Source organism: Panthera onca, chromosome B1 (genome assembly GCF_046562875.1).
Source record: "Panthera onca isolate mPanOnc1 chromosome B1, mPanOnc1 haplotype 2, whole genome shotgun sequence".
Classification (NCBI taxonomy): domain Eukaryota; kingdom Metazoa; phylum Chordata; class Mammalia; order Carnivora; family Felidae; genus Panthera; species Panthera onca.
In genome coordinates this window covers 78,491,691-78,519,316 of record NC_138342.1, presented here as the reverse complement: position 1 = coordinate 78,519,316, position 27,626 = coordinate 78,491,691, and the positions used below count along the sequence as shown (strand labels likewise).

The window sequence follows — 27,626 nt, the reverse complement described above, 5'->3', positions numbered from 1 at the left end:
CCATAACCACCTCAAGCCCTAAAGTTAAATTTTAGTTTTCATAATGTCAAGTAAAAGTCTGTAATAATCTGCTGTCTACTCATTCCTGTCCAAATGCTATTAAAATTTCTCTGGTCCCCAAAACCAAGAGCACACTGTATACACTGTATGATAGCTAACTTGACAATAAATTTTTAAAAAAATTATTTTTCTCTGAGAACTTCAAGGAAAAAAAATCTTTTTAAAAAATGTGTATCTGTAATATTTATAAGAAATAAGGTCTTATAAATAATCATTTTCTGTTGATCAAATAAAAGTCACAACAACTTCTACCATCCTGTATGTGCTATTTATGAGATGAATTTTTTAAAAAGTCCAGCAGTTCAATATACTGTTATTTTTTCTTTTTTCTTAAACCATCTTAACCATTTTTAAGTGAATAGTTCCATAGTGGTAAATACATTCACATTATTGTGCAACAGAGCTCCAGAATTCTTTCAAATTGCAAAACTGAAATGTTATACCTGTCAAACAATTCCCCATTTCCCTTTCTTCCCAACCCTGGTCACCACTGGTTTTTATTTTTTAAAAATCTTCCTTTTTAAAGACCATGACTTTATAAGATTAAAAAAAAAAAAATCAAACCCAAAGCAAATAATAATCATTTCCGGTGGAAACCAAAATTGACCATGAAACTCAAGTATACTGCCATCTACAAAAACCTACATCATCAAAAATGAAACAAGCACAAGACCTTATTTAAACAGCCTAATAAGTCAACTTCCAAATTTTGTTGAAGAAAATACTTACTTCACAAAATCTTTGAAAAATAAGTTTAAAATTGTTATCAATCTAGAGGAGTAACTCATCTGTGTTATATTTGGAGCTTTACCATTAATTAGATTGAATTAATAAAGTAGTTCTCCATTAGAATAAATCTTTCCTTTACATAACAGTCTCCTTTGGGGCGCCTGGGTGGCTCAGGTCATGATCTCACAGTTCGTGAATTCGAGCCCAACATCAGGCCCTGTGCTGACAGCTCAAAGCATGGAGCCTGATTCAGATTCTGTGTCTCCCTCTCTCTGCCCCTCTCTCACTCACACACTCTGTCTCTCTTGCTCTCAAAAATACACATTTAAAAAAAAACCAAGTCTCCTCTGATGAGAAAATTTGTTTCTAATGTTTCTTGCCCCTTCTTCAGACAAATAAAAACGGTGGGGTTTCACTGATGCAAAATGTCATACAGCTGATTATGAAACGTTTAATTGGGAAACTGTCTAGCGATGATAAAACTTAAACTTAAAAAGAATGAAGGTTTAATGATGATAATAAACTGAAAACTCTTTGGGAAAACTGCCCTTCCTGAAGAAACTATTCAATAAGCTATTTTTATTTAAAATTCCAATCTAATGACTAGAACAAAAGCCAAGACAATTGGTCTATGGTTACCAGTTCAACTGATAAGTTAGAGGACTTTAAAAGGTTACTCCTGCCAGGTATAAATGAAACATTTTCATGATCATCCACTCTTTTTTCTGTTTGTTTCTTTTTTAAGTAGGCTCCATACCCAATGTGGACCTTGAACTCACATCCCTGAGATCAAGAGTCACACACCTGCCAGGCGCCCCTCATGATCATCTACTGTAACAAGACCAGGAAATGTTTCTGAAAATAAAACTTAAAAAGGCAATTTCAAATATTTTTTTGAAAATTCCCAAAACAGACTAAATGATTTTCCATATTCATATGCCTCTAATAATCTGCATGTTACTTTAGTGATTACCCAAAGATACTAAAATTCCTCTATCTCCATTACGAAGCTGAAAAACAAGGATAAAGACAAAATCTTGGAGTAAAGACAAAAATAACTTTTTTTGTTTCACCTTACTTTTCAAAGTGAATATTAATTGTAAGGGTGACAGCAATAGTCATCACTCCATAAAAGTTATTATTACTGAACTATATACATGTATGTAATCTGACCCCACTTCTCATTTATAATCAGTTACTCCTGCTACATATAAACAAAAATACTAAGCATATACAAATACCAATGTTCACAACCTTTTAAACCTCAAATACTATTGAAACTTAACATCAGTCCTGAATAAAATAACACTGCAATCAGCAGACTCTTCAGACTTCAGAGAAACCACTTACTGTGTACCACAGTAGTGTGTACTATGCTACAAAAAAAACAAAAACTCTCGCTATACTGACATGGTCTTATTTTAATCTAAAGGCAAAATGCTTCTTTCCTCTCAACTAAACTGCTGTAGATTTTAATACAATCTATGTTGGGAAATAACTACCCTCAATTCTCTAAAATCATCTTCTACCACCATCCTTTCAGTCCGCTCCAGCCACTGAAGGCTTACCTGTAAGTTCCTCAAACATACTAAGTAAACACTCCTCTCGGGGTCTTTACTCTTTGCCCAAAATGCTCTTCCCCAACTTCATCCAAGTATCTGCTCAAAAAGCCTTATTTGTTCACTTCCTATAAATTAGTAATTCCCCATCAACCGCCACTCCCTTTCCCTACACTCCTGTGTTTTGCCCCCAAACTATTTAACACCAACTATTTTTTATTTGCCTATTGTCTCTTTTTCACTCCCCTAAATTACAGGTCTGAGAGAGCACAGACTTTATTTTACTCACACGGCTGTATTCTCAGTGCCTAGGACAGTGCCTGGCATGTAAGTGATGTTCGATAAATATTTACGGAATAAGTAAATAAACTAATGAATGAGCAACAAGGATTTATATTCATTTGTACAGCTGAAGTTCAGAGTGGTTAGATCTTACATTTCATAAAATGCATAGAGCGTGTAAATAAAAAAAATAGTATGACAGCATACAGATCTCCTAACTTTGTCTACAGACGGCTACATTTAGATCAGGCACCCATGCCATGTCCAGTTCTCTACAATCAGAAAACTAAGATGGCACAGTGAGGACAGAGCTCTACACACAAAGGCTGCTGAACTGCAAAAACTCCTGAAAAGAGACAGTACAAATGGCACACGCATTTCTTAGCTTGTGTAGCCTACGTTTCACTTGCATGTTCTCTTATAATCATACTTATCCTTCACTGGAGGAAAAAAAAAAAAAAAAAGAAATTCTCCCCTATAGCAACTGCCTTCACCAGCAATATAGCTTATCATGTCACTTTAAAAGAATTAAAAAAAAAAGAAAGAAAAGAAAATCTCTAGTGAATAGTAATCACTGTAGAAAGAATATCTAATTGGAGGTATTACTAGTATCCATTCTCTTTTTAAAACCCTTTGAGAGTTTATGCAAGATCTGACAGACGGAAGAAGGAAATGGCCCACTCATTTAACAAATATTTATTATCCACGTTCTATAAGATAACTTCAAGAAATAATTCAAACCACAGGGGATGTGTTTGTGTGTGTTGTGTAGGATGGTGCTTCTAAAAAATCCTATGTAAAAACCCCAAAATATAAAACTTCTTCAGAAAAGAAAGGCACAACTGAGTTTTGAAGATGATGTTATCAAAGAAGTGATTGATCTAGAATTATTTCAAAAATAGAGTCAAAACTGCTTCAACTAGAGATTAGCAGTAAGTATTTATTACCATCAGGTAACTTTTTTAAGATTTTGTTTTTTGTTGTTTTGTTTTTTCCATTTCATTTATTTTTATTCTTTGTTTCTAGTTTTTTATTCAAATTCTTGTTAGTTAACATATAGCATAATATTCGTTTCAGAAGCAAAATTTAGTGATTCATCACTTACACATAACACCCAATGCTCATCACATCAAGTGCCCTTCTTAATACCCATCACTCATTTAGCCCATCCCCCTACGCACCTCCCCTCCAGCAACCCTCAGTTTTTTCTCTATAGTTAAGAGTCTCCGGGAGCCTGGGCGGCTCAGTATATTAAGCGCCTGACTCTTGCTTCAGCTTAGGTCACAGTTCTCACAGTTCTCATGGTTCTGAGTTTGAGCCCTACATCAGGCTCTGTGCTAACAGCAGGGAGGCTGCTTGGGATTCTCTATCTCTCCCTCTCTTTCTGCCCTTCCCCAACTTGCGAGGTCTCTGTCTCTCTCAAAATAAATAAATAAACATAAAAAAAAAAAAAAGAGTCTCTTTTATGGTTTGCCTCCCTCTCTTTAAAGATTTTACTATTTTTAAGTAATCTCTACACCTGACATGGGGCTCGAATTTACAATCCCAAGAACAAGAGTCACATGCTCCACCAACTGAGCCAGCCAGGTACCCCATGATAAGGTAACTTTTATTATTATTAGAGAATTTTCACAAAGTTCTTACTATGAGCCAGGTACATTACATGTATTACTTTATTTAATTCAACAGCGCTATGATGTAAATATTTTACAGCCATTTGACAGTTGAAGAACCTGGGTACAGTTATTTATATATATTTATATATATATATTTATATATATATATCTTAATTTCAAATATATATATTTGAACAAATATATATATCTGTTAATTTCAGAGCTAGGATTCACATGCACACACTAAGAGCTTGCACTTAGTAACTACACTAAACAGCATGTTAAACACTGTTCACTAAAATTATAATCTTAAAATGTTATGTTGGGAGAAAATATAAACCCTACAAAAAAAAATCACTGTAAAAAACAGTCAATAAAAAATACAATGCTAGTATATTAGCTTTGGTAATAAAATATTCATAGATGTTTGACCATTCATTACTATATGATCGTAATTGCCTAAAGTGTTCTTTAAGGCTAAAAATTAATTATTATTAGGTTACTTTATTTACTTTTTTTAATGTTTATTTATTTTGGAGAGATAGACAGAGACAGAGCATGAATGGGGGAGGGGCAGAGAAAGAGGGAGACAGAGAATCTGAAGCAGGCTCCAGGCTCTGAGCTGTCAGCACAGAGCCTGATGTTGGACTCGAACTTGTGAACTGCGAGATCATGACCCGAGCAGAAGTTGGATGCCCAGACGACTGAGTCACCCAGGCGTCCCAGGTTACTTAAATGTTAAGATAATATCATCATGGGGCATCTGGGTGGCTCAGTCGGTTAAGCGTCCGACTTCGGCTCAGGTCATGATCTCGCGGTCTGTGAGTTCAAGCCCCGCATCGGGCTCTGTGCTGACTGCTCAGAGCCTGGAGCCTGTTTCAGAGTCTGTGTCTCCCTCTCTCTGACCCTCCCCCGTTCATGCTCTGTCTCTCTCTGTCTCAAAAATAAACGTTAAAAAAAAAAAAAAAAAGATAATATCATCAAGAAAACTGTATCTAAAATTTTATACTAGTGCATTCTTTTATCATATTTAATGTACTACGGATAATTCGTAAGTTGGTTGTAAAGCATGATTTTGTAAATATAACCCAAAACTCACAGGAAAGCTCATTCTTGTCTTGAATTTATAAAAAACTAATCTAAGTATGAAGTATGAAGTTACATCATCTACGAAGGCACTGTCATTTATTACTGCAGACTTACATTTATATGATAGCGATGACACTCTCAGTTTATCCATTACCAATGTGTCTACTAAATTATCAACGGGCAACTGCTCTTATTAGATGTTAACCCTACCCAAAGTAACCTCTCTGAAAGATTCAGAAATGAAAAACATTAAATCTTATAAACTCCCTCCACTTAAGATAATTAAAGGTCACAAAACATAACTTTTGACCTTGGGTGCTTCAACCAACCAACAGCTAAAGCATTCTTTTTAAAAATAGATACATTTTAAAACCTTTTTCAGCTCAACATATGGGACCTAGAATAAACATCCTAACACTCACTTTATCTCTGAGGCATACTCTAACAAAAGTGTTAATCAACATAATTTGTAAACAACTCTTCAGTGTGTATGCAACATTTCTTTATTAAAATAGAAGAGGTCATAACATCACAAGGAAATGAAAACAGAAGCCATCTGGGCAACAAGCTGCTTGTCTTACAGTGATAAAAAAATTAAAAGAACACAAAACAGAAAAAATGTAATCAGTGAGTAAATAACAATGAAAAAATAATAATGTATATGCTGTAACAATAAATAACTTTTCAAAACAAACATATTGAGTATTTTACTTCGGAAGAGTCACTTTGGCAGGGTATACAGTTAATCCTTTTTTTCTTTTTTTTTTTTTTTTACCAAAACCAATTTATAAAACACACCAATTTGGGGCGCCTGGGTGGCTCCGTCAGTTAAGCACATTGGGCTCTGTGCTGACAGCTCAGAGCCTGGAGCCTGCTTTGGATTCTGTGTCTCACTCTCTCTCTCTGTCCCCCACCGCACTCACACACACGTGTGCTCGCTCTCTCTCTCTCTCTCAAAAATAAATAAAAATATTTTTAAATAAATGAATAAAACATATCACTTTGTAGATATGGTAAGGTCACAATAGTTAGTAACCCACTCTCTCTAGCTCAGCTCTAATCCAAAGGAATCAGGATCCTCTAAAATCTCCAAGAGTGGTCCTATGATTGCTTCCAAGGTTATCCTCCTCAAGCACCCTGAACCTCGTCTCTCATTCTGACACTAGATGCACCTCATCTCACTCCATTTTCCTCCTTGCTCACTGCACTGTGGCACACTAGCCTCTTTTCTATTCCCTGAACACACCAAGCTCTTTCCTGTCTCAAGGTTTTTGCACTTCCCATTCTGTCTGCAATACTGTCCTCCTGGCTCTTCCCATGACTGGCTTCTTATTCTTAAGTTAATGTCACCTCCTCAGTCAGAAGGACCTTTCTTGACCCCCAATTTAAAGTAAAACCCTTGGGGCACCTGGGTGGCTCAGTCAGTTAAGTGTCTGACTTCAGCTCAGGTCATGATCTCATGGTTGGTGAATTCTAGCTCTCCATCAGACTTGCTGCGGTCAGCACAGAGCCCACTTTGGATCTTCTGTCCCCCTGTCTCTCTGCCCACCCCCACTCTCAAAATAAACATTTAAAAATAAAGTAAAACCCTTACCACCCCAGACACTCAACCTTTTTCCCCAATTATTCCCTAGCATATCGCCTTATTAATTTACATTGCTTATTTGTTTATATATTTTGAGTTACCAGTCCCATTTACTAGAATATGAGGTCTATAACACAAAGGACTTCGTTTTGCTTATCACTGTATTTTCAGTATCTAGGCCAGTACTGAGCACACAGCAGATGCTCAATAATGATAATGAAAAAATAACTCCAAGTCCAGATGTTGGTATGGCAAATTCTGCCCGCCACTGCCTCTTCGTGTGTCTCCTCCATGGATTCTACAGATCCTCCTCTAGAAGTTCCCTGCTATCCTAACACGGGTTACATGGTCAACACACATTACTGTGTTCTCTTCCTGATCTGATTACATGTAAGTCCTCTCCTATGCCTAAGCTCGTTCACATATTTCATATCACATTCTGTGTGCCTTTATGTTAGAAAATAGAGAACCACCCTCTGTACCCAAAACCTAGTACACAGTAAGAGATCAATAAATAGGTGTTGAGTCACTCCTTACCATCTCTGGACTCTGGCACAAATCACTCAGGAGAAAGGCAGTGCTAGAAGATACCCTGCTATACCATGAATTTACCCATCTCTCATAAAAGATAGCAAAAATAACAAAAATCTCCAGAGACTATGCTTGAATACACTCAATTATCTGTTTCCTAAATTCCTTGCCATGAGGTTCCTTGATCTTTCACACAAGCAGCACACACCCATACACACACCCCTGCCCTCTTCGGCTCTGCTAACCTCCACGTATGTCCAGACAAGCCTCAATTTACACATGTACAAAGCATAAGCCAGTTTTAGTTTTCGTTCTCTTTCTCTTTTGTTTAAAAATTTCAAACAGTACAAAAGCATACAGAGAAAACACTGATGGTTCCATTAAGCCCACTGCTCAGAGCAGCTTCTAAACCCCACACTATCCAGTCATACAAAAATAAGCTTCCTGACTTAATAACTATACTTTTGCATTGGTCTTAATAGATCAGTTCTGAGAGTCACACATAAGAAGACATTTAAAAACTTCTAAAAGCATGTGCCCAAGGGTGTGAAGACAGAGGCAAAGTGCCATGAGAGAAACATTTGAAGAAATGGCTTCCTACAGAATATCCACAAGACTCCAAGGGAAATACAACTCGGTCACTATTTGAAAGGCTGTTATCCTTTGTTGTGCATAGCACTAAAGGAGAGAAGCAGAATCATCGGGTCAAAGTTACAGAAAACAAATTCTGACTGGCACAGAGAAAGACTGTACCTTGGGAGGCAGGGGGTTATCACATGATGTAACCTCTGGGACATTTCCTAGAAAGTCAAAGCCTAACTAGAACTAAAAACAAGGAACACCAAAATGCTTCATCAGTTAATTCTATCAATTATGTACATTAACAGACAAATATACAGGAAACTTGATTGAGATTGCAACCCGGCTTCCCATCTGTCCTCTATTATCATTATGATCATCAGTCAACAGCTAATGAACACAAATTGGGAATTCCAGCATGATCTTGAGTAAATAAGACTCACAGTGTAAGGGGTTTTTTTCCTGGTAAGAGAGTTTACAATTTAACAAAGTATATGACCTATTTATATGTACTTACATATATTGCTGTGAAACCTAATATGAAGACCAAAAGTCTGTAGTATTCTCTGGTTCATGGGATTAAAAAAACTGTAACTAGTTCTTTTTAACATGTTACCACTTTGATTTAGCAATGAGGTATAAAATAAAACCAAGTATAGTCAAAAATTCCTAAAAAAGTCTTTGGTAAATTTAACATTATTAACTTTTATAGTATTAAAATATTATAATTAGTATGTCAACTTCAATCCTCTAAAACTCTTTGTCACAAAGATACTTAAAACACTGTAAACAGGGGTGCCTGGATAGCTCATTCGGTTGAGTATTCAGCTCTTGATTTCCACTCAGGTCATGATCTCACAGTTCATGAGATCAAGCCCCACGCGTCTGGCTCCATGTGGACCCTACGTGGGATTCTCTCTCTCCCTCTCTCTTTGCCCCTCCCCTGCTCAGGGCATTGTGCTCTCTCTCTCTCTCTCTCAAAATAAATAGAAAATCTTCAAAAAAAAAAAAACTAATAAAACATTGTAAACAGAACTAAACTCTGATTGTCATTTATTTACAAAAATAATTTGACCTATGGTGATTGAACTCTGAAAACTGAGAAAAGACTGATGGTTGAAGAAAAGTCGATCTACCACGTTGTTTAGTCAAGGACAGTTCCAATGTAACTTAGCCTCAGCCTTTTTGCTGAAATGACCTAACAAAAGGTCTACAGTAAAAATGTTTTCTAAAAAAGCAATACCATACATGGTTCCCAAATATTAGTGTACAAAATGGAACGCAAACGGTAGATGAGAAATATCCAGACAGCATGTAAGAATCCTTAAACCTCCTGAATTCAAAGTCTAGGGCCTGAAATCTACATTTGTAAAATTTCTTAGATCGGCTTTGATAATCACTTTGGAAAGCAGTCATTTTTTTTTTTTAATAATCTCAGTTATTCCCATTTATACAAGTCTTTGATTCTCCAGCATGTATTGTCTCTTTAAGAAATACACACATGGGAGATAGAAGAAGAAGAAAGAAGAAGAAAGAAGAAAGAAGAAGAGAGAAGGAAGGAGGGAGAAGGAGGGAGAAGAAGGAGAAGAAGGAGAAGAAGAAGAAGAAGGAGAAGAAGGAGAAGGAGAAGAAGGAGAAGAAGGAGAAGAAGAAGGAGAAGAAGGAGAAGAAGAAGGAGAAGAAGAAGAAGAAGAAGAAGAAGAAGAAGAAGAAGAAGAAGAAGAAGAAGAAGGAGAAGAAACAACAACACATTCACGAACTTGGCCGTCAGTAGTTAAAACTGTCATCTATTCCCAGAAAAGAGAGAACCTGGTTAAAAAAAGCATTATTACTACTCCGTTTGATTTCAAATCCTAAGCCTAATCAATTACCATCTGTGTAACTCTGGGCATGTTATTTAACTTCTTCCTCCCTCAGTTTCTTCATCTATAAATCAGACATTTAAAATCATACTTCCTCAGAGGGTCATTATGAGGATTAAATATTGGAACATGAGGAAAACACTTACAGCAGGGCCTAGACAATAACACGGGCTCAATAAATGTCAGCATATTTACATTGCTATTATTATTACTATTTAATATAGAAAAGAAAGGAGACCCAAGCAAGTTGGAGTAGTCAAAAATTTGGAAGAGCACCTGGTATATGAATGTGCCTTGAAAGATAGGTAGAACTTTAGAGGTAAGAAGAAAACAAAGGTAGTAAGCACAAAAAATTAAGGACTTTAGGGTTAAAAATGGGCATTTTGGACCATAAACTCAGCTGTATTAAGTGGGCCCATGTATATGCAGCCTGAATGCCATGCAGAGGAATAAAGCAATAACTCAACAGATAACAAGAAGCTCTTAACAGTTTTTATTTTTATTTACTTATTTTTTTAAATCTTTATTTATTTTTTTTGAAAGAGAGACAGAGTGTGAAAGAGAGACAGGGGAGAAGCAGAGAGAGAGGGAACACAGAATCCAAAGCAGGCTCCAAGTCCTGAGCTATCAGTACAGAGTCCGACGTGGGGCTCGAACTCACGAACCATGAGATAATGACCTGAGCCGAAGTCAGATGCTCAACCGACTGAGCCACCCAGGTGCCCCTGTTAACAGTTTTTAAATAGGACAATAATGCATTGAATGCAGGATTTCAGAATTCCCGGTTGGGCAACTTGCCAGTCTGAATATGAAGAACCGAACTACAAGGGCATAAACCACTGATGAAGTTTGGAAACATGTGTCTACTAAAATATTGAATATCACTCTGAGAATTGGATACCAATAACCAGAATCTTCCAGAATGGACAGTTATATATAAAAAGAAATGCCTACTATAAAAAGACCAGAAGAATTATTTGTAGAAAATTTATAAGTTAAGTAGCATAGAGATACTTCAAGAGAATGTTCAAAATCATGAAAATGACATGCATAATAATGCTTTTATCTTTGTATAAACTTCTTTCTCCAGAACATCTCTAAGGGTTCCAATTTAAGGGATAAAGCATTTGTTTTCTAAAGGACATTTGTCCTCCACTACCTTTTCCCAAGAAGAAAAATACCTTCAGAACATACCCACAACCACCTCCAGCCAACATTATACAACCTTACTAATTTTTAATTTTGCCACCTATAAAAGTTAAAATCTCAGAAATCATTTGTGAAATCCTGAGCTAATAACTGGGATCCTCAACAGAACCAAATCACAACACTTAAGTCCCTGACAGAACTAATGGTAAATGGCATTCAGTTGTTAATGTCATTAAAATAAAATTTTAGTAAATCAAAATTTACCCAAGACAATCATCAAGAAGAACAATGGCCACTGTTAAATCAATTTTTGGATTCTGGAAAAAAATGTTTAACAAGTCACAGAATTCAAATAACCAATGGTACAAATTCTTATCTAGTTCCAAATTCTTCTCATCATATATTTTTCAAAGATTTTATTTTTAAGTACTCTCTGTGCCCAACGTGGGACTTGAACCTACGACCCTGAGATGAAGAGTTGCATGCTCCACCGACTGAGCCAGCCAGGTGCCCCTCTTCTCATCATATTTAAAAATTTATAGCAACACACTAAAGGGAAATTCCACATTCCTCCTTTAACCACATAAAATACAAACATCCCTGGCATCCTTACTCTTTTTGTCACCAAAGTTACCGACACACACAGTCTGCTGTTTAAACCAAGGTAAAATGAAGAAATCTATTGTTAGTATGCCTTCACAATGCCTGACTCACTATGCTATGGAACACTTAACACTTCAGTTAAGCTCTACTGGCCAATAAAGGTTGACAATGAAAACACAGTGAGTCTGCTAGGGGTGAATTTTACTGTGTCTGAGGGCCATACTGAACAGCTCATAATGGCCAGTCTCCTTGTTACATCATTTAAAGGGAGCTAGAGAAGAGCAGGATTTGAAATCCCACAATATATCAGACTCCAGGAGAAACTCTAGAAGTAACGACCTTGAGTCTATTAAATGTGATCTGCTTAAACTTTCCAGAAAGTCTACGGCAGGGCAATATGCCAAAAACCGTTCAACAAAAAACAAGCAAAATATTTCACCATGTAATTGGAAGTAATATGTTAACATTGAGAGGAAATCCATTTGGAAATAGGAAATAAATTTTTTAAAAAACAGGAAATAAATGATAAAGGTAACTATTAATCAAAACTGCATGACAAAACTCAGACTATCATCCCTAGAAATTAATGGTATCATTTACAGAAGAGCGGCACATTTTTTATTTCATATGTTCATGCAAAACGGGAAATAATGAACCACTTAAAAACAAAATCCTCAGTAGAATACTTGTGATTAAGTCCTATAAAAAAGAGAAAAGTGAAAATAGGCCCATCTGATTAGGAAAGATCAAAGGCTGTTGAAACATGGGCTAGCGAAATATGAGGAAACCAGCATTCTCATATTGTGGGTAGGAGTGCCTCTATAGAGATATTTGGCACTATCAATCAAAATCATTAATATATATAGCCCTTTGACTCAGCAATTCCATTTCTAGGAATTTATCTGATAGATACGTTCATATATATGCAACGTATATAAATGCAAAAATTACACTGCAGTGTCAGTAAAACACAAGAAACAACTTGTCTATCAATAGGAAACAGTTAAATAAATCATGACCAATCCAAACAATGCAGCTTTATATAAAAAAAATAAAGATATATTTATTAATTTGGGGTTGAGTGAAAAAAAAAATGCCAAAAAATATATAGTTTTTAAGGATACAATTTGTGTTGAAAAGGAGGGTGGAAAGGACATATATGTATATACATGTATCTATATAGATCATTTCTGAAAGTATACACAAGAAAATGTTAGCACTGGTTGCTTCCAGAAGAGGAAATGAATGGCGGGAAAAATGAGATTCTCCTTTACATGCTATTGTATCTTTGGAACTTCAAACCCTATGAATATATTACCTAAAAAGAAGCATAAATTAACCAAATTTTAAAGGCAGGAAGGGGTGAAGGGTTAAGAAGATTGCCTGAGTACCAAATGTTACCCAGTAAATAAGTGCTCCACTGTGGCCTTTTTTAAATTGTCTCTTTTCTCCACCTAATGTGGCTCTTTTTCATTTCCTCCTGTTAACCTTCCCAGTCCATTTTGCTCTTTCATGTAGGCCTATCATGGACATGGGCTGTAACTATCTAGTCCTGCTGGGAGTACTAAACGCCAAAGAGGTTGATAGACTTTGTTCCATTAATCATCACATAAAATGGGCAACATCAACAGCTGTCAAAGAAATGCTTACTTACACAAGGGTAGATAACACCACTCATGTAAAACAAGAAAAAAATGAGGTGGGGAAAGATAGTGAAGTGAACATATGGTTTCATTAATGTTATAAAAAATTCTTCCAAAACTAACTTTTCCTTTAATGTTTATTTATTTTTGAGAGAGGGAGACAGTGAGTTGGGGAGAGGGGCAAAGAGAGACGAAAACAGAGGATCCGAAGCTGGCTCCCAGCTGAGAGCAGAGAAACCAAAGCAGGGCTCTCGAACTCAATGAACTGTGAGACATGACCTGAGCTGAATTCAGATGCTTATCTGAGTCACCCAGGAGCCCTCCAAACCGAACTTTAAACACTCATTCAATACTGTCCACTCTGTATACTCATAAATAGTTTATTACCAAAAAAAAAAGAAAAATCTTCATTAAAACAGAGTACCTGTGCTAGAAAAGTTACTTTCCCACTTTTGTAATTTAACAACCAAACCTGCATTCCCAACAGGGCTACTGAGTGGCTGTGCACATAGAATACCTAAGAGTCACCAAGGTCACTACATTAACTGCTTCAATTTTTTCTCTTTTCATTTCCTTATGTCATTTATTTACAAATGCATACAAAAATTGATATTTCACATGCTAGGGTCTCGTTCTGTCATGTTTTATATTACATAGTATTATACAGTCAATACTTCTATACCTCAGAAATTTAAATAAAGGCTTAGAGTCTCCCCTACTAAAACTGAACGTAATTATCCCTTACAAGACACCAAAGAAACAACCCCTTTTTTGTCCAGAACGATGTTTGCTTCTAGATTACCTAACTGATACCAGAGTTTTTCCTCCATGCAGTTGTAACTGGGGGCCACAAGTCTCATGGTATATGAGAATCTGGGTAAGAACTACTGCAGAAAGGATATTTTGGATGAAGACAACCAGTTAACTAACTATAAATTCACACTGCAACCTGACCAACAACTATCATAAAGAAACATTCTTTGCCTTGAAAGTTCTCAAAAATAACTGAAAATAAGTCCACAGTCTTCAATATTCTCAGTTTAAGGAGATATTATATCTGATCGATGAGTAGGTGAACAAGTTATCTAAAAATCTCCTTTACTTAGGTTTAGCGTTCTTACTTCGTCTACTCTCTACAATATTGTTTCCTCCATCAGACACAGATAGCCTACAGACCAGTAAAATTCTTCTTACTTTAACAAAGAACCTTCCAAAATGCCTAACATTCATTAAAACTAAAAAAATCAAGCTCCACTTTTCTAAAACTACTTATTTACAACAAAACATAGTGATAATATTTTTCATTTCTTTACCAATAACAACCCAGAAAAACATCTTCAGAATTATCTGGAGATTCTTTACCCTTGTCACGACAATGATAGAAAATTACCACACAGAAAAAATAGGTCTCTGTGCCTCACACACAAGGTAATTAATACTTTTAAAGCAGAAGGTGACCATACATGTGAAATATACATTATGCAGTTATACATACTAAATCATTAACTTTCCAACTTGGCATAACGACAGGGTAGTTGGAAGGGAATGTAAAAGAAAATACCCAACAGCTTAAAATTAACAATGGGCCCATTTATTCAAGGTAGGATGGTTCTCCCATTTCAGCCTGAGAGGACTGAAAGTCTCTTTCTGTCCCCCTCTAGGAGGGAAACTCTGCAGCTGGTCTGTCTGCAGAATCACTCAACTATATTCACAGCTTTGCTCAGGGTCAAGCAATGGCCAAGAAAAGTCTTCGTCTTCACTTTGCACTGAAAACCAACACAGAGAAATGTTGACTTTGAGATGTTCAAATTTCATCCTTCAAGGATCATTTCAATTAATTTCTCCTGTAGGAAGCTGACCCCACAAATACAAAAGATCCACACCTACTGAAACTGAGAAACACTTATCTGTATCTTCGTAACTATCAACTATTCTTTTGTGAAGGTCTTATGACCATGTCTAGTACTGTACTTATTTCTTTTCTCCCCAACCACTGTAATGCCCAACACTTTGCATCTTCTTAAAAGGCTTCCAGGAAGTATTCCTATAACTGCTGAATGGATGAATTCTTAGCAAAATATTTCACAGCTTTTTTTTCTGTTCTGTCTTATACTCCCAAGCAGAGGTCCACACTCCAGAAAATAGTAAATTTCTTCTGCTTTTCAAATCCAACTAAAAATCTTATCTGAGCTGGTAACAACTAATCTTCCCCTAACTCTTGAGAATCAAAATCATTATTATTATTTGTATTAAATTATCTGACCTCATTCTTACCTGCTAATGAAACAATGTAGATGTGTTTAGGGAGAACTGGGAGATCATCTTCAGGAAATCCAAATACTGACATTTAAGGAAAAAACTCTAACATCATAAATCAGAAAGCAACACACAGCAGAGTACTGCAACTTCAGGATGCCATACTTAAAATATATCATCCTTCCTGTAATTCCATCATGAGGAACATCAATTTGCCAAGATACGGCCTTGAATTGTGCAAGAAGTCTCCTATTTCTTCTTATAAAATATACTGGCAAAGACCAATAACCCACACCGCTACAATGAAACCCGTCCCCACATTCCGTGGCTTGAAGGCAATTTCATAAATACAGGGTCATAAAAAGTCCTGTAGCCAGCACTCCATTTTAAAAATAGGAAACTGAAGACAATGACATATGATTATACAGTTACAGCAGTCTGAAGATCTTTAAAAGTCTGCAGGAATTGCCAATCTTGTCTTAGAAAACCACCTACTAAAAAAGAATGCAAAAATCATACAATATAGATAATGGGCAAATTTGTGTGAAATGTTAAAATTATATAATGTGCACGCTTTAATACACAAAGTCATATTCAGCATATTCATATGCTAGTAACAACAAAATCTCAAAACAGAATGTTGAAGTCCCAGCCAATGGCCTATTTGTCACAAATACATCTGCTGTCACAGAGCCCCAATGTTATAGGGGACCATAAATAGCCCTGTGGAGTTCAACACAGCCAACATCTAACCAGAGGAAAACTGTCTACTTTTGAACTCTAAACATAAACATGCAGGTTCCTAGCTAAGCACACACTTGTGATTTTTTTTTCTTTTCAAATTCTAATAAACTCTAAGTAAAAAATATATACATAACTCCTACATTACCCACAATTATGGGGGATTTGATATTTCAAGTCTCTAAACAATTTTTTCTTTTAATTTTATAATATTATTGTAAAAAGTAACAACCGAAAGAGTACTACGTGCCAGACCTTGCTAAGAATTTCATATATACTATTAAAATAAGAGAATCATTAAATTATATGTTTCAAGGCATGCTTTCAAGTTTTAATTACTTCTTGATACTATTCATTAAACAACCCAGTGACCACAGAAATATATCCCAATAATTTGACATAATTAAAGCAGAATACAACCAGAGAACTAAGTAAGATGAGGTATAACATTACTAATCTCACTACAATATAAATTAGTTATTAGGCACACATCTTTATTAGGCAGTACTACTAGGCATGTTTAAACTGAACCACACAAGGGGTTAAAAATAACTACAATGAAGGCCAACAGCCTAGCAGCACAGTTGAGCCAAAATTCCCTTCCCTCCTCCCCTCCCCTCCCCATCCTCTCCAGTCCAGAATGAATTGCATGCCCCACTGCACAAGGCCCAAAAAGGTCACAGGAGATGGCAGAGACTTTTGTAAGAGAACAGAAATAACTCAGCAGCTTTGTTACCGTGGTCTCTTTTAATCAGTATGTTCAAAATCCTTTAATTAGCACTCTGTCTACACAAGGAAAGCATTTCTTCTGTGCCAGAGGAGGGCACATATGTATGTACACAGTGTTCTGTTGTATCAGCATCACAACATGGAGCTAGGCCTCAAATTGTCTGCCAGGGAACCGAAGCACAGAAAATTCTTTTAAAGGCATGATACTATAAAATTTACACATTCCATTTGCATTTCTATTACCAAACAACAAAGTGATGATTTAGTCTGTTTCATTAGGTGTCAATTTGTTTCTGGACTTTTTTCCCAACAAAAACAGATACACTTGAAACTAAACAGTAACTTTCGTTAGTCCGATATCTATAAAGCAGGATATTCAAATTTAATATAAATAATGTTAACAGAACATAAAAACAAGACAATATTCAAATATCATTCCTGTCCTCAAAGGAGATCTTCGATAAGGGGAAAAAAACTTGCTTTGCTCAAACAGGAATAAATAACAAGACACATTTTCATATGGATGCTTTCCATTTAAAATTTCATCCAACCATAAAATCTTAAAACTTAGAGACTGGATTACATATATGTATTTCCTTGTAAATTCTGATTAACTGGAATCAAGACAGAAATTGGTGGTAAATTAAACTGTTTTAAAAAAAAAAGAAAGTTAACTGTTTAAAAAAATTCACAGCCAAGAAACATGGAAAACTCCATTAGTAAACTGTATACTCTAGAGAGGTTTTTAAGTGTTGCAAACTTATTTTTAATCTTTCAACATCAAGTTGTACATATATATATTGTTGGAACCAATATGTGTATATATATGTATATATTTATACATATATACATCTATAATTAAAACAATAAATTCCTAAATATTAGAGAAACAATCTGATTAAAGAAACCATCTATTAGGGGCGCCTGGGTGGCTCAGTCGGTTAAGTACCTGACTCTAGATTTCAGTTCAGGTCATGATCTCAAGGTTCGTGAGTTCCGGCCCTGTGTCAGGCTCCACACTTGGTGTATGTTGCTTGGTATTCTTTCTCTCCCTCTGTCTCTCTGCCCCTCCTCAGCTCGCTCTCTCTCTCTCTCTCTCTCAATCTAAGTAAATAAATAAACTTAAGAAAAAAAAAGAAGGGACGTCTGGATGGCTCAGTTGGTTGAGCATCCAACTTCGGCTCAGGTCATGATCTCATGGCTCATGAGTTCCAGCCCCACGTCAGGTACTGTGCTGACAGCTCACAGCCTGGGGCCTGCTTCGGATTCTGTGTCTTCCTTGCTCTCTGTCCCTCCCCCACTTGTGCTCTGTCTCTCTCTCTCTCAAAAATAAACATGAAAGAAAGAAAGAAAGAAAGAAAGAAAGAAAGAAAGAAAGAAAGAAAGAAAGAAAAAACAATCTATAGATAAAATTTATTACTAGGGAAGTCGCATAGCATAACTGCTTGAAAGCCAGCTCTTCCACACCATCCATGTAAGCTCATAGCACAGTTTTGTACAACGGGAATAATACCACTACCTTGCAGGTTTACATGAGAATTAAATGAGATGATGCACGCAAAGCACCTGGCAAAAATCCAGGTTTTCTGGCAAGGCTGCTGGGGGCCGGGGAGGGGGGGAGGGGGGCAGTGGTTCAGGGGAGTAAGTATTTTCATGCATTGCACAAAATTATAAATTGGCACAACAATCAAAATTATATATGTGTGTATATACACACACATATATATGTATATATATAGTTAACCCTTGAATAACATGGGGACTGCGGCACTGATTCCCCATGCAACCGAAAATCCATATAAAACTTGTGACTCCCCCAAAACTTAACTATACTAATAGCCTACTGTTCACTGAAAGCCTTACCAATAACATAAAGTCAATTAACATGTTGTATGTTATGTATACTGTATTCTTACAATACAGTAAGCTAAAAAAGAAAATATTACGAAAATCATAGGGAAGACAAAATATATTTACTAGATGGTATATATATTTATTTTTTCAAAATTCCCATGTAAGTGGACCCACACGGTTCAAATCTGTGTTGTTCAAGGGTCAACTGTGTGTATATGCATATACATAAAAAATTATGTATATATGGTATCCACTACAGCACTGTATATAACAGCAATACTGGAAATCATATAAATGCCTTTCAATAAAGGACTGGTCATATAAATGCTACTTCTCTACAAGACAATTCTATATAGTTGTTAAAAAAAAAAAAAAAACTCTAGGGAAAATTCTCCATGGTAAATTAGAAAAAAAAACACGGGGGGCGCCTGGGTGGGTCAGTCGGTTAAGCGTCAGACTTTGGCCCAGGTCATGATCTCACGGTCCGTGAGTTCGAGCTCTGTGTCGGGCTCTGTGCTGACAGCTCAGAGCCTGGAGCCTGTTTCAGCTTCTGTGTCTCCGTCTCTCTCTGACCCTCCCCCGTTCATGCTCTATTTCTGTCTCAAAAATAAATAAAAATTAAAAAAAAAAAAAAAAAGACACGGAACAGAATGTATACTATAAGCAAACGGGGAGTGGATATTCATATTTATTTGACTATGAAAAAAAAGCCCTCAGGAATGTTGTAGAAGTAATTAATACCAATAATTATCCACTGGTGATAAAAGTCAAACAGTGCCTGACACACAGTCAGGCCTCAAAAAAATCATCATCATCATCATCATCATCATCATCATCATCAAAATATATCCTCAAATTGGATACACAGAATATATTCAAACTAAATTCATAATGAAGTAAACAACCAAATCTCAATTATGTACAAGGTGACTATCTTTTTTTTTTTACCCCTCCCCCCAAGGTGACTATCTAAATAGGAGATCCAAGCCCTTCAATTCCTCTTCAAAGGTAAGTAGGTTTTGGCACTTTTACTGTTGGCTATCATCTTCACCAGAAAGTGAGCTGAGGAAATAACACCAAACACAGTCATTTTATTCGGTACTGATCAACAGTTTTTAGTTAGCTTTTGGAACTAAAAGAGACCATGAAAATCCCATAGTGCAACCTTCTAATATTACATATGAGGAAACGAAGGTCCAGAGAATTCTCCAAATTAGTGACAGTTCAAAGATTTGAAGTCCGCCCCCTAGTTAAATGCTTTCCATTATCCTTATTAATAGATGGAGGAAACTGAAAATAAGCTTAAGTGAAACTGAAAATAAGCTTAAGTGAAATCAATTATCCTTGCTAAATTCCCTCCCCACCGCATCCTTGATTATACATAACTAAGTCTGAGAAGATCAAATCCCATAAGCAATTGTGATGAGTACAGGTTATCCAGAGAACTCAACAACTCAGCCCTGAGGTTTCCAGGACTAAGCATCGAATGAACATCTGTAATAAAATCTGTGAAGTTTGCTTACATTAGAGATTGTCAGAGGCATGTTGAAATCCTTGCCACCTTGCAGCCGGAAACCCCAAGGAGCTGGGCCAACCAAGGACACACTGTAGTTGCTCATGGCTCTAACAGCTCAAAGTTCAATCCCAGAAAATGAAAGAAACTGTGAAAGAAAATTAGATGGTTAACAAAAAAGATTATTTGAAGCCCTATTACATATTTAAGTGTACTTAATATAAACTCAACTAAATTCTGTTCAGTATTTTGTCTTGGGGGGGGATAAGAAGCTGTGAAGGGTAAGTCTATATTAAGTTCTAAGGAAAGGAATCTATGAGCTAACATACAATTTCCAAAGTGATGCCAATTTCCATAGTCTAAAAACTCCATATCAGGATACACCTCTAGACTCGATCAGTTCTACAAACTGCTACCGTACAATTTGTGGCTTCTTGCATACAAACTTTAACTGAAAGTATTTTACAACACATCATTATATATAGGAGAAAGAACAAGAACTTATTTCAGGTTTAATTCAAAATGATTTTCCGCTTCCCTCTACCTCATACATTCTTTTGCCTGCAGTTGGCAAAAGTCCTTAAGCTACTTTCACATATGAAAAGTACTGGAAATCTGTAGACTCTCATTCATGCCTTCCACACACAACATTCTTTAAAATAAGTTGTTTTTTAATGCACAAAACTCTTCTCTCCAATCATAAACTACAACTTGCATTTCCTCTTACAGGCACATAGTGTTTCCCACGCTTAGAGTAATATTTACTTTTCTTTTAGACAGGCAATGATAGGTAATACTCCAGCACAATGATATTTCAGTGAGAAATGTTTTTTGTTTCATACACACCGTATTAGGCAAAGTAGAGAGTGAGCATTAAGCACACAGTGAATAAGACTGACTAAATGAGGGGGAATATAGGTTAATCTTAATGCATGAAAGGGAAGTAGAGCTTCAGAAAAGAAGCAGCACTTCGTGCAGTCTTCTTTGTTTTGCTGTAAGTGTGCTTATAAGGACTCGAATGGTTGTACTTCTATTTGATAAAAAAAAAGTGTAATCTCGAGTTTGGTATTGGTTGTTATGATGGTCATATGTGGGTGGGAGAAACTGGGAGGAATGGACATTTTCTAAAATGTAATCTAGGAAACCTATTACTTCCCTCTTTAAAAATATTAAAAATGTAACAAAGGTAGAATTTAAAATTTTAAAACCACATTTAAAAAAAAAAAGCTGTTTAAGACACACTTCCTTGGAAAAATCAGTGCTGTTTGATTTAATCACCACTTTATATTACCTGTCTAAATAATATTCCATTTTTTTAACCCATTCAACACTGTGATTAATATTAATATTGGCAGATGTAGGTATTTAAACCATTGGGTATATTAAAAGCAAACAGATTACATCTTCTTATAATGGGAAAATGAGGGAAAACTTTCAAGTTAAGCCTTGTTCTTAAAATAAATAAATAAATAAAACCACTGAAAATCTGCACTGTATCTACCTCATAAATGAAATGACCTTTTCCACTAGCATGGTAGTACACATTCAGCACTGATGCAATAAACACAGAGCACTAAAAAGACCCAACAGTCATGCCAGAAGTCAAACTGTTAGATACACATGAACAACAAATAGTAGGAAGATAATAAAGCGTCTCACACAGTTTAATTGCTTTCCCGCTATAATAAAAGATTTTCATAGAACTCGTAGAGAAAGACCGTTTTGACACTGGTATGTGATACAAATCAGAAGTATGAGAAGCCAACTGGTATTTCAAAGGCAGCTCGCCCCCTCCTTTTTTAATCTTTAACTTGTATCAAGAGAAGAATGGGAAAGTTAGGTACAACTTCCTCTGGCCCCATTGTTCCCTACAAGAAAATGTATGTATACACAACGTATGTACGTTATATATCAAACTATGTGCATGCAACTTCCCTTTACTTGGCAGTTCCCTTCCTGACTTCTCCCATTTATTAAAATTTCTAGCACGGGCCCCACTATACAACTAGTGTCATTTAATTTCTGGTATTCTCCCTCTGTTAGCTTCATTTGCCTTAACCGTTCCGATCCCTAAGCAATGGTAGTATTATTATTGGCCTTTTCCAGGTCTCCTGCATCTGGTTAGTAGTGCCCAAACTCTTACTAAAATACTAAGCAGGCAACAAATAATGAGCAGTCTATTCTGCTTTCAAACACGATGAAAATGTTGGAACTTCTGGATAGTTTGGGATTTTCTTTTAGGGAAAGTCTAAACAATACCCTCGCCCTAGTACTTGGGAAGGAAGCTTCGTATTTCCCACACTTCTATCCCGGCTTCTCCGGTAAGTGGGAAGGAGGAATGGAGAATTCAGAATGACAAGAAAGGTCTGAAATTAAAGAGCAGTATATCTTGAGATTCTCTTTTTCCCCCAAATCGAGACGTAATGGGGGTAGAGCCTGCGAACCAAAGCCACAGGCACTGGCCGAAAGCAGACAAGACAGTTTTCCAGCAGAGGTTCACGCCTAGTCCTGTTTGCCAAATAAGGCTCCCGAGCGGGCTATTTCCGTGGTAGGCAGGTCCGACGTCCTCACGGTCAGGAAGGCGGACTCGGGATAGGATCTGGCGATCACACCCTAGACCTGCCCTGCCCGACGCAGCCACGAATATTCTCCTGGCTCTGCCCTGTCCAAACGCCCTTCCTTTTTCCACTTATTGTCAAATGCACTGAAGTCACAGTCTTACGAAAGCCCCACAAGTATTGATAAATCTGGCGATTATGATAGATTAAAAAAAAAAAAAAACAGCTTTATTTCTGGTCGCGCGGATGTTTCCCCAACAGGTTACACAACTGTAAATATCTGCGGGGGAAATAAACACTTCTCAGTAGCGCGAAAGCAAACCAAAAATAACACGCCTTTCCCGCGTAGTGCAGCTCCCTCCACCCCAAAGAGGTGCACGTAGGGCTGTACCCACACGGCGAGGTAGGTGCCCGGTGACTCCCGGCAAGCTGCCTGGCCAGCGGGTCGCTGCGGGGGTGCCCGGGAGCCCCACGTCCCCGCCTCCGCCGCGCTCGCCCCGGCCGGCCCCGGCTCCGGGAACTTGCAGGGTTCGTCCTCTGGCGTCGCGCCCACTCCCGCGCCGCCCTTTCCCCAGCGCTCCTCTTCCCACGCGGCTCTCTCAACTCCGCCGCCCCAGAAAGCACCTGAGGAGCAGAATCGGGCAGGGCGCGCCCCCTCCTCCTCAGCTGGGCTTCCCTCCACGCACAGGGCGCAGAACCAGCGCCTCTCCCAGCCCGCACAGCGGGATATCACAGCCGCACATCCCCGCCCGGCAGCCGCTCACCTCGAGTCCGGCGTGGCGCTGCCTCCGCTTCAGACGAGCGCTGACAAGTGACTCTGGGTGCGTGCGCCGTCCCCACCGCCCGCGGGAACTTCCGCCTCCTCGCGCTCCCGGCCCCGCCCCCAGGCTGGGACACGCCCCCGGCCGGGCCGGGCAGCCCAGCGCGGGCGGAGTGGTGTGCGAAAGAGTCAGGCGTGCGGGCTTGCAGAGGCGAGCTGAAGCCAGCGCAGGGAGACAATTGAGTTACCGAGTTTCGGTGGGAGTAGTCAGGCGATTTCGAGCAGTACCTGGCAAAGGTATGCTCCGCGTGTCTGTTTTGTAATGCGATGTATTTCTCTCTCCAGAAACTTTGAATTGGCAAGCAGTTGTTCTGGCTAAAAATAGAAGGGAGCTTTGGATAAATCCCTAGCTATGCAAGTTCAGCGGCTACTGCCTGATTTTTTGAGAGAGCTTTATGTGCCCTAAGAAGTGCAGCCCCTGAAGTTTGCATGTCAGGAAGGTAAAAATTGGTAATCCTGATATGTAGAAGTTAAATTCCGTGATCGTACCAGAAGAGACATTGATAGAAAGAAACGGCCAAAAGCGTTTCAACCACTCTATCCTCATTATTTCCTGTGTCCAAATCAATAGCCCACTTGGCAGTTTCAGTAAAGTTGCTGGATTTAGACCACGGAATTTATTAATAAGCAAACGTAAATAATGTTCAGTGAACATATGGAAAGTAACATGTTGACTGTTTAAAACTGTGAATGGATTATAAGAAATGAAAAGGACAATTTTTAACCAAGGGAGGTGTAAAGCAAGAATGAACTTCATAAGGTCCATGAATCCCCTAGAAGTACAGCCTTCTAGAGGAGAAGGGCAAATGCTCTTCTGATCAAAACCGTAGACACTTAACCATGTGGGCTATTGAACATTCGAAAAATGGCTACTGGGACTAGGGCACTGAATTTTTTGTGTTACATAATTTTAATTGACATTTAAAAACTGAAGCAGGGTAGCATTTCTGTTAAACACAACTTTATTGTTTGGGTGGGAATACATTTCACTTCACCATTGAAAATGTAGTACCCAGTGGGGCATCTGGTTGGCTCAGTGGGTTAAGCATCCAGCTCTTGATTTTGGCTCAGGTCATGATCTCATGTTTGGTGGGATAGAACCCCAATCTGGCTCTGGCCTCTGCTTAGAATTCTCTATCTCCCTCCCACTCTCTCTCTCTCTCTCTCTCTCTCAAAATAAATAAACTTAAAAAAAAAAAAAAGAAAATTTAGCACCCAAATTGAGATATGATAGAAGTAAAAAAAAAAGCATACTGGATTTCAGTCTTAGTATGAAAATTTTAATGCAAAATACCTCATTAATAATTTTATGTTGATAACATGTTGGAATAATAAGGTTTTTATACCTGATTGAATAAAATATATTATTAAAATTTTACCTGTTTTCTTTTTTTGAGTGGAGACTACGATATTTAAAATTACCTATGTGATTAGCACTATATTTCATTGAGTGGTGCTGCTCCAAAGCATTCATCACATTCTCCAAAAGGTTATGTTGGGAGGAAAAGTTTCCTAGTGTGAAAGCTGGTTTATGGAGTACTTTAATATATGTTATCATGTTTGATACCTCACCTCAAAAATAAATAAATAATAATAGTGCCTTGTACAAATACATACCACGTGCCAGACAGTATGGCAATCCTTACCATAACTTTACAAGACGAATGCCATCCCCACTTCCAGTTAAGAAAATTGAGATTGCAAGAAATTAGTTTGTGACAGTGCCACAGGGCAATGGCTAGAGTTACCCTGTAAGGGATGCATCTCTACTCCTCTTCATGTTTGCTGCTGATAGATACAGTTCAATTGAACCTAGATCAACAAGGTTGATAAAGATATCAAGAACTGTAAGTAGTATGTAGAGATTTCACCAGAGGGTAAGCACCTTGAAGTGATGAGAAAAAGTTAGGAATAAGAGGAGTGTTGCTTACTTAGGCAAATTTAAATTTTAGCCTACAGGTGCTAGCCTGCTTCCTCCTCTCACAGTTTAAAGCCTGCTGTAAGAAAGTAAAAAACAAAAACAAAAACAAAAAAACAAGGTATGATGCAGAAACATTTATCCAAGTGTCCTCCAAAGAACCAGCTGCGTCAAAATAACAGAGACAACTTTTAAAAATTGCGTTTTCCTGGGCCCCACCCAGACCCAGGATCCTTGCAGGTAGACCCCAGTAAACTGCCTTTTGAAAAAACACTCCCTCCCCCAATCCAGGTAATTATTAAGCTACAGTGCTTAAAAACCTCCTCCCTAGAAATATTCCTATACCCCCAATTTACTGTATAACGTGCTTAGGTGAGAAGCATTCATCCCAGACAGCAGCGACATCTCGGTTCCCTCATCCTCAAGGAAATAATTATAAATAACCTTTTGAGGTTTTTGTGAGTAGAGATAATATATATAAAGCACCTGGCAGCATGCTTGACACCAAGTAGATGTTAAATAAACAGTAGCCCTATGAAACTTTCCAAACAATTGATTAGATTTATTTACATACCCCAAAAGACAAGTAGAGAACTTGAGCATTCAGTATGTACAGTGTTCTTGGTGACTTATGTACATTATCTTTTTAAACTCTTACAACCATGCAAAGTAGGTATTTTTTCAGAAGAAGAAACAGAAACATGGAGATTAAGAAACTTAACCAAGGACACATAACTAATGAGTGACAGAAGTAGATCACAGGATCTGACTCTAAAAACCATGTCCTTTTCATCTCAACCCACTACTTCTTGGTAAATTCAATAAGCCATCTAGCCTAAAGACCAGAGAAAGAAGATGGAAAAGTATAGCAGCTAACACTGTTGAGGGCCATAGAGATGCAACTTGCAACAAATTATGGAAATTAAATACTTGCATGTTACTATGAGTATATATGTTACTTGTGTATGAAAAAGGACAAAACTCCTAAGCCATTTCTGGTAGAGCCTGTGCCTTAACTCGTTTTTGAACGAGTTGCCACCAAACCATTCTTACTCCCCTTCTCTGTCTTGTTCATGACTAACATTTATGAAATGGTTGGCCATAATTTGAAGGACAGTCTGTGACTACAGACTAGCAGCAGGATGATAACTGATCCATTGGAAAAGCAGACCAGTGTCCTTAGCCTTGTAAACTCTACGGGCTAAGCAATGAGGAACTCACCACAAAGGAAACCATATTAAAAGCTTCACTTTGTCATCGCCAGTGCTAAAGGGGGGGAAAAAACTGGATCAAAAGATTAACTAATTTAGCAGGAAGAGTTTTTAAGAATTTTCCATCTAAACACAGTATTTACCCAAGTGAATAAATGTTTGCTCTCACATTTTATTATCCAATGTATGACTCAGAATCCTCTTGCGGTGTTTCAAAAATAACAGAAACTTTTAATTACAAGATGGCATTGCTGTGACAAGTTTTTACAGTTGCACCCAATAAACTATAAAGTGCCAGTCTTTAAAAAGTTCCTACATTACTCTAAGTCAATTTATCTTCTAAGTCCTAATCCTGAAAGGCAAACAGACTACTCACAGGTATGAGTGTTTAATGTTTAAAATCTAAAATGCAGAGGATGCTGGGAAGAGAGGCATGCACTAAAGAAGCACAGAGAGAGAGGAAAGAAGTAAATGGATGAGAAAGCCTCTCGGGGCAGATCCATGAAACCTATATAATTGAGGAAATGTGTGAGGAAAAAGTTAAAAAGAAGTTTAAACTTTTTAAAACTAGCTTCAAGGAGCACCTCAGTGGCTTAGTCAGTTGGGTGTCTGACTTTGGCTCGGGTCATGGTCTCACGGTTTGTGGGTTCAAGCCCTGCATGGGGCTCTCTGCTGTCAGCACGGAGCCCGCTTTAGGTCTTCTGCCTCCCCTTCTCTCTGCCCCTCCCCTGCTCATGCT

General features: G+C 37.5%; 1 protein-coding gene and 1 long non-coding RNA gene across 20 annotated transcripts in view; both read right to left on the bottom strand.

Moving 5' to 3' along the window:
* The window catches only part of PDLIM5 (PDZ and LIM domain 5), a 220,600-nt gene extending 196,700 nt beyond the window's left edge, over positions 1-23,900 (bottom strand). For 4 of the 19 annotated variants that reach the window (XM_060654607.3, XM_060654610.3, XM_060654611.3 and 1 more), the window contains exons 1-2: positions 23,703-23,890; positions 20,391-20,528 (exon numbers count right to left, since the gene is read on the bottom strand). In XM_060654607.3, coding sequence (XP_060510590.1) covers positions 20,391-20,486 — 96 coding nt within the window. In that variant the 5' untranslated portion in view covers positions 20,487-20,528; positions 23,703-23,890. The other 15 variants (XM_078445872.2, XM_060654616.3, XM_060654618.3 and 12 more) reach the window with 10 other exon arrangements.
* LOC132692300 (uncharacterized) lies at positions 14,857-15,639 on the bottom strand. Its single transcript, XR_009616277.3, has 2 exons — positions 15,562-15,639; positions 14,857-15,053 (listed from the first exon to the last, which is right to left on the bottom strand). It is a non-coding gene; the product is annotated as an uncharacterized LOC132692300 (long non-coding RNA).
* Positions 23,901-27,626: the final 3,726 nt, after the last annotated feature.